Here is a 15,968-nt window from a genome sequence, read left to right on the forward strand (position 1 = left end):
GTTCGTATCCTTTTTCGATTTTTTTGTTTGTTTTCATTTGTAATAAAATACGACAAACTAAAACTGTAAGGAGATAAAACGTGGTTTTATTTTTATGACAGAGATTTGTGCAATCTGTTAATCTTGTAAATAAATAACATTACCTGGCCAAAAAAAAGTAATAAAGACCATATTGTTAACTATTAGTCTTCGAATCTGAGAACAAGCTTCAGATTTCTACCGTCTAGTCTGTGAAAATTGCGTATGTCAAGAATTATATTTTGCAAAACCAGAATCATTGCATAAATGCAAAAAATAAACTCTTATTTTTTAAATTGGCAGATGATATGTGATATAAAGTGTATTGCTTTTTAAGGGTCTTCTTTTTTATTTCTACAGTTTATTACACGCATTTTATTTCCAATTGCTTATGACAGAGCTTGTTAAATTCAGTGGTACCAATACACCAAATTATAGGATTGGGGCAAGGGGTAAAATATATTTTAATAATTAAAAGGAAACGGCACTTTTTTCAATAAAAATACCAAAAACAGTATTTTTAGACGAAAGCATATAAAAAAAATGTTTTTAGAAATCCGAGGGAAAGTAACTTTAAGTGGAAAGAAAAATACCCATTTTCTCTCCCCAATTAACACCCCCTGTTAAATCACAAAGCATTATCCTCTTCTTTACTGGGGAGTCATGATTAAACGCCCTTAGCTGTGAAACAATTTTAACTACATAATATGCAGAATAATTGTACTTACATATTAGGCATGCAAACACGCTATGCTTTGCCTCTATAAACCTCCCTCTCCTAATGTGCAAATATATAACCCAAATTCGTTTACAAAGTATAATATTTTTATTATGCTTAGGTCTATCATGGCTGCAGCGGTAACTGCAACCTAGTAAAGAGCGAACCACAGCCCATAGTAACCAAAAGTTAAAAACAGTGTTTAAAAAAAATGCCATGTCAAAAAATTTCCTATCAAACATTGACACAGGAATTCTAACTATTATCTCGATTCGTCTTAGAAGTAAAAGTTTATTGTGAAAGGAAATTTACAGTGGTTTCAAAAAAGAGCCTGATACCCCTCAAAAATGGCGTCAGATCAAAATGAAAAGTTTACCATTTGAATCAGCATGGTAAAAAACCTATTGCATGGAAATTATAGTCCCCCTATTTGCACAACAAAAAATCACTTTTGCATCGGTAGCACTTATCAGTCTCCCTCGCCTTTTTTTTCTTTTTTTTTTAGTAGGCCTAATGGGATACTAAAACATCATAGAGAGATGCATAATGGTTCTTTCAAAAGCTATTTCTCATATCTACATGCTTTTTGTAAATTCCACCATCTGCAAATGCCATATGGCACTAAAATGGCACTTTGTGTGGGGTGGCACTAGCAGGCTACCAGAACATCGTAGACAGATTTTGTATAGCTCAAATAAAAGATATTGCTCATACTTACGTTTTTGCTATAAATTTCACCATCTGCAAGATCCAAATGGTACTAAAAACAGCGCTTTTGGTGCCATGTCTCAAGTGGAAAAGCTAGGGCTATTGGATTAGCAGAAGTTAAAAGAGTGATGTCTAATGGCTCATTTGAAAGCTATTGCTCATAATTACGTGTTTTTTTTTATCGATTCTACCGTTCGTAAGTGTGATGTAGCACCGAAAGCAACATTTTTCGTGCCACTTCTTAAGTGGAAAAGCTCTGAAGTAGAAAACAGGTACTATTGTAATAGTTATGTTCCAGAATCTTTAAGTGGAAGTTTGCAAGAATCCCTCCCTTACACTCCCCCTCCCAGCGCCCTTAGAAAGTTTCATTAATCGCCTGCTCATTAGTAAGCTACTGAAACATTAGCAGGCTACCACACCATCGTAGATAAATGTTTAATGGCCCAATTAAAAGCTATTGGTTGTATTTACTAGATTTTTACAAATTCTACCATCTATTAGATTCACAGATTTCAATGTGAACTGGTTTCAGGGGAGAATTGGCGATGAACTCTTTGTCATGGTTGAAGCATTAACTGCAATCTAGTAAAGAGCGAACCACAGCTCATAGTAACTAAAAGTTTAAAAAACTTGAAAACGGTCTTTTTTCTTCTTTTTTAGAGGCATGGCGGGTTACAAGAACATCATAGAGAGATGAATAGGAGCTCATTAGAAAGCCATTTCTTATATGTGCGTGGTTCATATAAATTCTACCATCTGCAAATGCCATATGACATGAAAAAGTATCTTTTTATGCCGTTTCTCAAGGGGTGGGGCAAGCGGGCTACCAGGACATCCTAGATAGATTTTCGATAGCTCATATAAAAAATATTGCTCATATCTACGTTCTTCCTATAAATTTCACATCTGCAAGTTTCAAATGGCGCTAAAAATGGCACTCTGGGTGCCATGTCTGAAGTGGAAAAGCTGGGGCTAGTGGGCTATCAGAACTTTCTAGAGTGGTATGTAATGGCTCATTTAAAAACCGTACATATCTACGTACTTTTTATCAGTTCTTCTATTCGCAAGAAAGATGTAGCACTTAAAACAACATTTTTGGTGCCACATCTTAAGTGGAAAATATTGGAAGCATAAAGCGATATCATTGTAATAATTATGGTTTAAAACCTTTAACTAGAGGTTTGCTAGAGCACCTCTCACATGTTCCTCCTCCAGGCCCCCTTAATAAGATACGCAATCAAAGTCCTACCAACAACGATAAATTAAATTGTATTATTAGAGGCTTGGTTCTAATAGTACAGCGGTGAACTTCAAATTAGATTATCATGCGTTCGACTCCAGCTTGGACTTTTTTTCAATCATGGTTCGTCACATCTTATGATTACTATTCAGATAATCCAATGTTTTTGCAAATGTGACGCACTCATTTTTAAGGCATATCCCGGGAAGGCTCATTTTAAACCTACTTCTCATATCTACGTGCTTTTTATCAATTTTACCATCCATAAGTGCCATATAGCACTAAAAATGACCCATTTGGTGTCACTTCTTAAGTGGTTGAGTTTGGAAGCATAAAACGGAAACATTGCAATAATTGTGCCCAAAGCCCTCAACCGGAAATTTATAAGAGCCCCTCACATACACTCTCCCTCCACACACTCATTTCATAAGTTTCATAAATTACCTACTCATCTTGAAAGTAAAAGGTTATTGCGAAAACAAATTAACTCAAACCAAATACTTTTCAACTCAAAATCTACGAAAAATTAAGCTTGAATAATCAAGAGTTTTGAATTGAACCTTCAAACTTTACTGTGCGATGAAGCCTATTTACTAGATCTAATGGTTGTAATTGAGGGGAAGGGACATCCTTGTCCCCTTAGTTCTTTTTCCTGCCTAGGTTTTGAAAACACCTTCTTTGGTCATTTCATTGGAAAAGGCCCTTTTTCATTTGAAAAAATTGGGGAAACATCCGAAAGTGCACTTTGTAGGAATATGGTATCAATTCAAATTTATAAAAAGAAATTAGGCATAAATCTAAGCTTTTAAATGAGGCCTTAAATACTTCTGTTTTGCTACAGTAACCTTCTACTTTCTTCTGGTCAGTACGCAATTTATAAAGCCTTGTCTTCATTATGGCTCGTTCAGGCGAAGTCGGCCGAGTAAAAACAGCTTTTTGCTCATCGAAAAACAAACGCTCCTGAAAAACATGTATTGTTTTGTAAAGTATGGATAATGAACTTCATGTTACTGACTGAAAGTTTTTTGTACCTGTCAAGGTTGTCTATAGCATTTTCTAGAGGTGTCTTATCTCCCCTAGATCGGTGACAATTAGAAATTGTATTAAAAATAAGTTTTCGACTGTAACTAAGAAGTGACGTTAAAACTTAAAACGAACATGCATTATTTCGTATATAAACATGACAGCGCTGTTTCTACATTAAATTTTAATCAAAAAGTAGTTTTCTATAATCCTAAAAGTATAGAGAAGCATAATTAGTGGTTTATTTGTATTAGTTTTATTGATATATATATCAGATAGGCTGTGAGGTAATAATTTTCGTCCGTTTTATGTTTCCACTTTGCTCTTGATTTCCCTCGGAAAAACTTTGCTTTTAAAAATTTTAAAATAAGATTGAGCGTCAGAGAGACAGGTTCTACTTAGATGAAGAATATTAGGTCAGGGGTATATCAAACAGTTCGTGGTAACGAACTGTAGTAATGGGCTACCCGGCTCAATAGTAAAAAAAAACTCCAAAAAACGGGATTTTGATACCAATAGTTAAATCCGAAGAATCAAATTTTAATGTTGATTGTAAATGTATAAGTTTCATCAAGTTTAGTCTTACCCAACAAAAGCTACGAGCCTGAGAAAATTTGTCTTATTTAGAAAAAAGGGGAAAATACCCCTAAAATTCACAGAATCTTAACGGAAATTACCCCATCATATTCAGCGTATCAGAAAACTCTACTGTAGAAGTTTCAAGCCCCTATATTAAAAAAAGGTGGAATTATGTATTTTTTTTTGCCAAAAGACAGATCACGGATGCGTGTTTGTTTGTTTGTTTGTTTTTTGTTTTTTTTTCCAGGGGTGACTGTATCGACCCAATGGTCCTACAAAGTCTTGAGAGGGCTCGTTCTAACGTAAATTAAAAGTTCTAGTGCCCTTTTTAAGTGACAAAAAAAACTTGGAGGGCACCAAGGCCCCCTCCCGTGCTTATTTTTTCCCCAAAGTCACCGGATAAAAATTTTGAGATAGCCATTTTGTTCAGCTTAGTCAAAAAACCTAATAACTATGTTGTGGGGACGACTTGATCCCTCATGGTCCCTGGGGGAGGGGCTGCAAGTTACCAACGTTGACCATTATAGTAATGGTTATTGGGAAGTGTACAGACAATTCATGGGGGCTTTTCGTGTTGGGATGGGGGTGGGTCGTGGGGAGGGGGTTACATTGGAGGATCTTTCCAAGAAGGAATTTACCATGAGGGAAGAGAATTTCCATGAAGGGGTTACAGGATTTTCTAGCATTATTTAAAAAAACTGAGAAAATAAATATAAAAAAAGTCTTTTTAATTGGAAGTAAGGATTAGCATTTAAACTTTAAAACGAACAGAAAATATTACGTATATAAGGGGGTTCGTCTCCTCCACAATACCTTGCTCTTTACGCTAAAGTATTTTTAGTAATTTCAACTATTTATTCTACGGTCTTTATGATTCAGGGGTCATTCTTAAAGAATTGGGACGAAATTCAAGCTTTAGTTTCAAGAGCGAGGTATTGACGAGAGGGCGAACCCCCTCATGTACGTAACAGAAAATATACAAATATAAAAGTCCGTTTCATAAGTAATTCGTAATTTACGTTTATTTATTACCATTAAAAACGTTCGTAAAAAATAAAAAGTTCTAGTTGCATTTTTAAGTAACCAAAAATGGGAGGGCAACTAGGCCTCCTCTCCCACCTCTTTTTTACCAAAATCGCCCGATCAAAACTATGAGAAAGACATTTAGTTAAAAAAAAATATACAAATTTTGTTTTTATTATTCATGTGCGGTGAGCTGAAATCAAAACATGCATTCAAAAACGTTCAGAAATTAAATGAATTTTTTTTTTTTTAACTGAAAGTATGGAGCGACATTATAACTTAAAACAAACAGAAATTATTCCGTATATGAAAGTTGTTGTCCCGTCCTCAACACCTTGATCTTTACTCTAAAGGTTTTTATTGTTTTAAAAAATAGAAATGTGAAAAAGAGTCAAACTTTGGCGCAAAGAGCGAGGCGTTGCGGAGGGGACAACCCCTTTCATATACGGAATAATTTCTGTTTGTTTTAAGTTTTAATGTCGCTCCTTACTTGCAGTTGAAAAAACTTGTTTTTTCTATTTAATCTTACAAGTACGAAATATTTAAAATACGGAGTTGGTTAGGATAGGTATTTCATATAATACTTTCTGGGTGGCCTACTATCCGTAATTCTCTGTTGTAATTTCCATAATTTTATTCCTAACATATTATATTTTCATCAGATTTTTGTATACTGCGTTATGATTAACCTGATTTCACTTCTTCAGTGTGGTCGGTATAATACATTAGTACCTTATATGATTTAAAGAGTGTGTTTATCATATAATTGTATTTTTGTTAGCTTTCCACTCTCATATCTTCCTTGTTCGTTACTTTTCTTCCTTTGTATTCTCTCCCTTGGAATCTAGCAAATTTTTTTCGATTAGTTTCCCTTTACTTTGACCTGCCTTTGTTCCTGCTTCAATAGCTGTTTGAATGCTAAGACTTATATTAATATTCTATCGAGCCCAACATTAAAATCGACATGCAAGTGCGTAGTTAAGCTATAAAGGAAATTATGGCCACAAATACCATAAATCCAGTCATTATTTTACTGTTTCTTTCGTAATTTTGCTTGATTTCCTTTATGTTAAATAAAACTGAAAGTGAAAACTTGCATGAAACTTAATAGTGGGTACACCAAGAAACTATTTAGTGAGCCGGCCTCCAAGACCTAAAAGTGTTAAAAGTCGTAATTTCAATAGTTTATGTTTGATTTTATATTAAAATGAGTCAAATTCATGGAATTTTTGTTTTTTCATCTAAATAACACTAAGCCATAGTTCCCCTATAAACTAAAGAAATTTCGTCCTGGTTGCTATGGCCTTAGGGGTAATAAGACAAGCCCTTTGTAACTACTTTGCGTGTAGACAGCCATCGTAGGAGGAAACACAACCACAAACTAATTGAATATTCGGTATTTATAATATTTAAACTTTAAGGTTAATGTATAAAATCTGTATAAAATACATCGGTGTCTAAGCTTTATAGTTCAAAGGATTTTAATTATTGATCTTTAACCAACTTATCAGACAACACTCGAATTGAGTTTATTAGGATAACTCTTATGTACGATTTAAACCTTATAGAATTTAGGAAGTATTTTAATCCATATAGATGCACAACACAAAATATGAAGATTACGTTAGAAAAATGACGTAATTAGAGCATAAGAATAAGAAACGAATTTTTCGGATTCCGCAGGTTTGTCACAGAATTTCAGTCACCAATTTAGATCTCAACTTGAAAAAATTGTGTTTTCACTGATAATAATTCTTTGTTCAAAAAGTACTAAATTATAAATGTTTACCAATAGCTATTTTTGTTTTCTTTCCTTTTTTGTCGTCTACCAGTATTTATATTATTTTTTCTTTTACTGAGTTGCAAATAAAACATTGCTAGTATTTGAAAATAATGCAGAATCCTTCCAAAACACACTGGGATAGCCTTGATATTTGAACTTGTGACACTTCAGGTCCTGCGTCCCCTCATTCAAATATCCCAGGGAAAAGTCCGCGTTAGACGTAATGCACGTAACTCTACTGAACACTTATGTACCTCCATGAGGAGAATCTTTCAGAATCCACTTCTTCCCAAGAACCAGAGGATTGCTATGCCTTTTCCATCAATTATATATATGTAATGGACTAATTTTGCAGTTGTTTTCCCTATTTCTCCACCCTTATAAAAAAAATATTAAACATTTCTAAAAGAAAATGTTTTATTGCGCACAAGCAAGCTTTGGTATAAACATTTTGTTCCATCTTAGGTTCTACTAAGTGTTTTCTAGGTAAATTGCTCCCTATTTAAACCAGTTGCGTAGTTTTCCAAAAGGATTTACTTTGCAAGCCCAGTCACCTTATATCTGCTACTAAGACTTCTACTTTTTTATTATTTTGATTACGGACATCTCAGTTTCACATGATTTATTCTAGGTTCAGGGATACCAGAGATGAAGACGATTCTCCGAGGAGTTATACTAAAAGAATATTTATCATTTAGAACATTTTTTGCTAAATGTGTTGGCTTAACAGCAACTCTTGGAGCTGGGATGCCTCTAGGAAAAGAGGTACCTATAACTTTTTTATAATACAAATTTTAAAGCAAATCTATAGTTCTAATACTATGAAGATGACTTCATTTCGAACTTGTCTACAAACTATTCATGATATGCCCTTTTTAGAACCGAAAAACAGTCCATTATTGGACTGATCCATTTTGCGGAAGTGATACCAAATTAAATAAAAAAAATAAAGCAACAATCCTAAAAGGGTTATTTTCTACTGTAAAAAGCATCCTTAATCGGTTTGCTTTTACTGTACCAGAATTCCTATGTTGTTTTGTGTTTTCAGTGAATTGCTAGTTATTTATAATCCTACGAACATAGAAAAATATAGTTAACTGGTTTATTCGTATTAGTTTTATTAATATAGGGCTGATACACTTTGAAGCAATAATTTTTGTCCGTTTAGGTTTCTACTTCGCTCTTTACTTCCCTCAGAAAAACTTTATTTTTTATAATTAGTTATTAATAAAGCGATTCCTTCTAGATATCCCATCTTCTGCTGTCATGAGCATATGCCTGCTTAATAGAAATAAATGCGACAAAAAAAGCTAAACACATTTGAATTGAAATGAACTTATTTATGACCCGCCGTAAACACAGTTGCAAACGGAGTATAAGGGAAGGAAAAAAACGAGAAAGACAAAAATGACAAATGAGACAAAATTAATATACTTAAAATATGTACACATGCACAATAATTACCTAAATAATTACACAAATACGCTACATATTATAAACACAATAATTACACACAAAATTGCAATACTTTTACTATAGGTAAAACTAGTATATCTACGTCGATTCACTCTTCACTTCTTTTTGAAACCTAAGTTCCAACGAAAAAGATTGAAATATTTTAGCCTCACTCCCTCCTGAAGAGCCAGACATGGATCTAGACTGTTTAAAAAAGCTTTGTGTTTTTCGAATTGACCCTGTTTGGTATTATAAACCAATCTTCATACAAAACTAACAAAGAAAGGAGTTGAATATGTTTATAGCCTAGTGTATATTTTTTGTTGAGATTTTTAATGTTGAAAATATAAAACATTATAAATTTTTTATTTAATATTAAAAACATTTATTAATAATTATTTTGTTTTGATATTTTATAGTAAAATCATCTGAAATTTGTAAAAACTATTCCGAGTATCCCTTTCTGAACCTCTCAAATGCATTTATTCACATAGACTAAGTACGTCGTGCTTAAATATTAAAAAAAACTTCTGTTTGGAAAGTTGTTGGCTGCCATATATTGGTTTATTCAAAAGGGATTCTTTATCCTATTCTGAAATTATCTTAATAGTTTTTGAATAAACGTACCTAGAGAGATATAAGTATTTTAAAGTAATGGAACCTACTCAATCAAGGAATTTCATATGGATATTAAATATATAAAAAACATGTTTTTTCAACTGAAATTGAGGATTTTAAACTGAACACCAGGGTCGTTGAATTTGAATGAGAAGCATTTTTAAAGAGCTTCAGCCTTCAGTATAAAGAGTGAGGGTTGAGGAAGGAGGAGGCCCCTCAAATACGATGCAACTTATGTCGATTTTAAGTTTTTTTGCCCCTTACTTTCAGTTGAAAAACTTTTTTTATTTGATTTTAAACTGCTATTTAAATCGTGGCAGAAATTCCCTTGCCCTGTGGAAAATTTCTCCGGATTAATTCTTCTAGAAACTCTTAAGCGAAAAGTTATACCCGTGGGACCCCCCCCCCCAAATAAAATGTATGCATATGCAAGTATTCCAACATCAAGTACTATATGTGAACAATAAGCAGAATTTTACAACCTGTTCTCCAGGGAATATTGGGGTTCTTGACATTACCAAAGACATAGTTATTGGGCATTTTTGACTATGCTGAATCAAATAGATTTTTCAAGTTTAATTAGATTATTTGGGGGGAAAGGACGTGGAAAGAAGGTATGGCCCTCCAATTTGTCTGACTATTTATAAAGGGCACTACAACTTTTTTTTCCTTTCGACTGAGCCCATTCCTAATTTGCTTGGACTATTGACTCGATAAGATCGTACCTGGTAAAAAAAAAAAAAAAAAAAAAAAAAAAACAACAAACAAATGAATATGCGTCCGTGAGTGCTTCGCGAATGAGAACTGTGGACCACTCTACAAACACTTTAAACTCTTCTTATTTAAATTGATTTAAATTGCACTGACATGTTTAACTTACACATGGGATATTCAAGTTTTTTTTTAGACCTAACCTCTAATATTGAATGAGAAGATGTTATATACTCATTCGAGCCTGTATCTTATTTGTTTTTCAAACTCATTGTCATCAGATAGTGGATATGAAAGTTCACTGTCTTTTAACCCTTTTTCATTAGGTACCAGATTGTTTATATAGTCAACGGGTGAAAACGAACAGATGACTTTTATTTTTAGAGGTTTGTGGAAAAACTAGTAATATGATTAATATGATTAATCAGGAAAAGTTAAAATCAATATAATAATGAAATACAAATTCAAAGTCTTTTGGTTTACCTTTCAAGTTTTCTTTTCGTTTATTTGCACATGGAAAGCGTGTGGAGTCTTAAAAAAATTCTTTTGACTTGAAGACTGCACAGGCTTCATACCGAGTTATACAGGAATTATGAACAACTTTTGTTGTGGTTTTCCAAATCTATTTAAATCGTGGCAGAAATTCCCTTGCCCTGTGGAAAATTTCTCCGGATTAATTCTTCTAGAAACTCTTAAGCGAAAAGTTATACCCGTGGGACCCCCCCCCCCCAAATAAAATGTATGCATATGCAAGTATTCCAACATCAAGTACTATATGTGAACAATAAGCAGAATTTTACAACCTGTTCTCCAGGGAATATTGGGGTTCTTGACATTACCAAAGACATAGTTATTGGGCATTTTTGACTATGCTGAATCAAATAGATTTTTCAAGTTTAATTAGATTATTTGGGGGAAAAGGACGTGGAAAGAAGGTATGGCCCTCCAATTTGTCTGACTATTTATAAAGGGCACTACATCTTTTTTTTTTCCTTTCGACTGAGCCCATTCCTAATTTGCTTGGACTATTGACTCGATAAGATCGTACCTGGTAAAAAAAAAAAAAAAAAAAAAAAAAAAAACAACAAACAAATGAATATGCGTCCGTGAGTGCTTCGCGAATGAGAACTGTGGACCACTCTACAAACACTTTAAACTCTTCTTATTTAAATTGATTTAAATTGCACTGACATGTTTAACTTACACATGGGATATTCAAGTTTTTTTTTAGACCTAACCTCTAATATTGAATGAGAAGATGTTATATACTCATTCGAGCCTGTATCTTATTTGTTTTTCAAACTCATTGTCATCAGATAGTGGATATGAAAGTTCACTGTCTTTTAACCCTTTTTCATTAGGTACCAGATTGTTTATATAGTCAACGGGTGAAAACGAACAGATGACTTTTATTTTTAGAGGTTTGTGGAAAAACTAGTAATATGATTAATATGATTAATCAGGAAAAGTTAAAATCAATATAATAATGAAATACAAATTCAAAGTCTTTTCGTTTAACTTTCAAGTTTTCTTTTCGTTTATTTGCACATGGAAAGCCTGTGGAGTCTTAAAAAAATTCTTTTGACTTGAAGACTGCACAGGCTTCTTACCGAGTTATACAGGAATTATGAACAACTTTTGTTGTGGTTTTCCAAATCGAACTCTCCTTTCCCTCTTAACTTGCACCATAGCCTTTCATTTGTTACTTTTGACTTTACTTAGCGTCATTGTCATTTTTGACTTTACTTAGCGTCATAATTGAAAGCTGCACTTCGTACTTACTTGCACATCTTACTGCAAATCATTTCATTTGTTAATGTTGTTCTAGTATGTTTAACTGATTTATTCTCGAAATTTGTCTTTTTTCCATTATAAAGGGTTCCAAACATCTATCTGAATGATGTGGGCATGTAGCGGTTAATTTACTTTGTTTGATAATTGAAAACTGCCATTCTTCCTTACTTGCACATCTTACTGCACATCATTTCATTTGCTAATGTTATTCTTGTAATTTTTAGTGACTCATTTTCGTCATAATCATTTTACTTTCATTTGTTAATGTTATTCTTTTATGTTTTAGGGATTTATTCTCGAATTTTCTCTTTTTCCATTATAAAGGGTCCCAGAGATTGATCTGCATAATCTTGGCATGTCGCGGTTAATTTACTTAGCGTCATAATTGAAAGCTGCACTCCTTACTTACTTGCACATCTTACTGCACGTCATTTCATTTGTTAATGTTATTTATTGTATATTTCACTGATTTATTCTCGATATTTTTCTTTTTTTCATTATAAGGGGTTCCAGACATCGATCTGAATGATGTGGACATGTCTTGGTGAATTTACTTAGCGTCATAATTGAAAGCTGCACTTCTTAATCACTTGCACATCTTACTGCACATCATTCCGTTTGTTAATGTTATTCTTGTACTTTTTAGTGATTCATTTTCGTCATAATCATTTTACTTTCATTTGTTAATGTTATTCTTGTATGTCTTAGGGGTTTATTCTCGAAGTTTGTCTTTTTTCTATTATAATGGGCTCCAGACATCGATCTATGATGTGGGTATGTCTTGGTTAATTTAATTAGCGTTATAATTGAAAGCTGCACTTCTTACATACTTGCACATCTTACTGCACATCTACTTGTATTCAATTGATTTGTACGTGGAAAGATTGTACTACATAAAAGTTTTATTTTTTTCACTTTTTTACTTTAATAAATGATAAATTATCAAAACTTAAAGGATTAAACATCAGTATATATATATATATATATATATATATATATATATATATATATATATATATATATTAAACTGACAATCTGCGGTCTTTTTTTAAGTGCAAATTAAGCTCTGATTTTTCAAAGGCATGGTGCTTTTTAGCCCAACTTATATTAATTTCTGCTCATTTTGTGTTTCATTTATTTATTGATAGTGATTTGTGATAGTTTTTACACTTGGAAGATTATTTCTACTCATTTTGGCTTAATGCAACTCTTTGCTTTTCAATAGAAAACTTTTTTTGTGGAAACGTTTTTTGGTACTTGTACGATAAACGCCCTACCGCTCAATTTGTTCGTTCATTAACGCATCAAAGAACCGTTTTTTTTCGTTAGTTTCTTTCAGCTTAGCGCGAGACAAGACAAAGAGAAGGGACAAAATAGATGGAAAATATATGATTTAGATTATTTACACGTTGTGCGGGGGGGGGGTGAAGTATTTGGACAATGTGAAGTTCGAAAACAATTCTTACTACATAATATGCAGAATAATTATACCTAACACATAAGGTATGCAGACCCATTATACTTTACCCCCAACCCCCTAATGTGCAAGTATACAGCCCATATTTGTTTCTAATGTATTACATTTTTATCTTACTTTGATTTATTTCAGTAGGATTGAGTGTCGAAAAAACATATTAGAAGAACATTAGGTAGGGTGTATATCATCCAAGTACCAGTTTTTTAAGTTAATTACACAAAAAGTCGACATACCAACATACCAAACATACCAAACTATATATATCTATATATATAAAAATAAGTTGTCTGTGTGTGGATCTGTGGATCTGTGGATCAGGTGACGATCCACAAAAAAGGTAAAAAACTAAAAAAAAAACTGAAAAAACTAAAAAAAGGCAAAAACTACAAAAAAAACTAAAAACTAATAAAAAAAATAAAAAAGCTAAAAAACTAAAAAAACTAAAAAAACTAAGTAACTAAAAAAACTAAAAACTAAAAAAAAAACTTAAAAAAAGGAAAAAAACTGAAAAATAGAAGAGAAAAAGAAAACTAATAAAATTAAGAATAAAATAAAAAAAAATAAAAAATATATAAAAATAAGCTGTCTGTCTGTCTGTGGATCTGTGGATCTATGGATCAGGTGACGATCCACAAAAAAGGTAAAAAACTAAAAACTAAAAAAAAAACTGAAAAAACTAAAAAAAGGCAAAAACTACAAAAAAAACTAAAAACTAATAAAAAAAATAAAAAAGCTAAAAAACTAAAAAAACTAAAAAAACTAAAAAACTAAAAAAAACTAAAAACTAAAAAAAAAACTTAAAAAAAGGAAAAAACTGAAAAATAGAAGAGAAAAAGAAAACTAATAAAATTAAGAATAAAATAAAAAAAAATAAAAAAGATAATAACTAAAAAAAAAAGTAAAAAGAAAAAACGAAAAAAACTAAAAAAGCTAAAAAAAAAGGTAAAAACCAATAAAAAACTAAAAAGAAAAAAAGGAAAAAAAAACTAAAAAAACTAAAAACTAAAAAAAAAACTTAAAAAAAGGAAAAAACTGAAAAATAGAAGAGAAAAAGAAAACTAATAAAATTAAGAATAAAAATAAAAAAAAATAAAAAAGATAAAAACTAAAAAAAAAAGTAAAAAGAAAAAACGAAAAAAACTAAAAAAGCTAAAAAAAAAGGTAAAAACCAATAAAAAACTAAAAAGAAAAAAAGGAAAAAAACTAAAAAAAAATTTCATCTAAAAAACTAAAAAAAACTAAAAAAGGTAAAAACTAAAAGAACTAAAAAAGAAAAAAAACTAAAAAAAGGAAAAAAACTGAAAAATAAAGGAGAAACAATCTAAATAAATGACGACACTCAAAGAGAAAGCGACCGGGACAAAATGAGAAACAATCTAAATAAATGACGACACTCAAAGAGAAAGCGACCGGGACAAAAGGAATGTTCGATTAGCAATCAACAAAGCACCGGGACACAGGGAGTATAAATGACGACGACCGGGACACAGGGACATAACTACAAAGGGGACGCCGGGGTGCATATATATATAAAAATAAGTTGTCTGTGGATCTGTGGATCTGTGGATCAGGTGACGTCGGGTTTGTCCGCATATGACGTCTGAATTATTTCACACTAATACAAAATAAGAAAAAAAACTAAAAAAGGTAAAAACTACAAAAAAAACTAAAAAGAAAAAAAAAACTAAAAAAGCTAAAAAACTAAAAAAAACTAAAAAAAGGTAAAAAACTAAAAACTAAAAAAACTGAAAAAACTAAAAAAAGGCAAAAACTACAAAAAAATCTAAAAACTAATAAAAAAACTAAAAAATCTAAAAAACTAAAAAAATTAAAAAAACTAAAAAAAAGGTAAAAAACTAAAAAAAACTAAAAACTAAAAAAGAAAAAAACTAAAAAAAGGAAAAGACTGAAAAATAAAAGAGAAAAAGAAAACTAAAAAAATATGAATAAAAATACAAAAAAATAAAAAAGATAAAAACTACAAAAATACTAAAAAGAAAAAACGAAAAAAAACTAAAAAAGCTAAAAAAAAACGTAAAAACCAATAAAAAAACAAAAAAGAAAAAAAGGAAAAAAAACTAAAAATTTTTTTCATCATATAATATGACGTCTGACCAATTCAAAAACGAATGTATTCAAGCCGATGTAGCTGAGTTGATAAGGCGTTATGTTCCAGGTTCTAGGTTCAAGAGGTTCCAGGTTCGAACTTTGGCTTTAGCATTAATATAAAAGAAGCAAAAATCTAAAGAAGGTAAAAACTACAAAAAAAAAAAAGAAAACAAAATAAAAAAATCTAAAAAAGCTTAAAAACTAAAAAGAAACTAAAAAAAGATAAAAAACTAAAAAAAAAACTAAAAAAAGGAAAAAACCATAAAATAAACTAAAAACTAATAAAAAAAAATAAAAAAAGCTAAAAAACTAAAAAAACTAAAAAAAAACTAAAAAAGGTAAAAACTAAAAGAACTAAAAAAGAAAAAAAACTAAAAAAAGGAAAAAACTGAAAAATAAAGGAGAAAAAGAAAACTAAAAAAATATAAATAAAAATACCGGGACACAAATGACGACCGGGACACAGGGAGTATAAATGACGACCAGGATATAAGTAAAAAAAACTAAAAAAACTAAAAAAAAGGTAAAAACTACAAAAAAACTAAAAAGAAAAAAAAAAAACTAATAAAAAAACTAAAAAATCTAAAAATCTAAATAAACTAAAAAAGAAAAAAAATAAAAAAGGAAAAAAATAAAGGAGAAAAACAAAACTAAAAAACGAATGTATATACTGACCGGGACACCGGGATACAAATGACGACCGGGACACAGG

General features: G+C 31.2%; 1 protein-coding gene across 2 annotated transcripts in view; it reads left to right on the forward strand.

The window, feature by feature from the left end:
• Positions 1–15,968, forward strand: part of LOC136027028 (chloride channel protein 2-like) — a 124,309-nt gene that overhangs the window by 35,241 nt on the left and 73,100 nt on the right. For both annotated transcript variants that reach the window (XM_065703942.1, XM_065703943.1), the window contains exon 4: positions 7,724–7,857. In XM_065703942.1, the coding sequence (XP_065560014.1) occupies positions 7,724–7,857 (134 nt within the window). The remainder of the gene's footprint in view (positions 1–7,723; positions 7,858–15,968) is intronic.

Source organism: Artemia franciscana, chromosome 5 (assembly GCF_032884065.1).
Source record: "Artemia franciscana chromosome 5, ASM3288406v1, whole genome shotgun sequence".
Lineage (NCBI taxonomy): Eukaryota > Metazoa > Arthropoda > Branchiopoda > Anostraca > Artemiidae > Artemia > Artemia franciscana.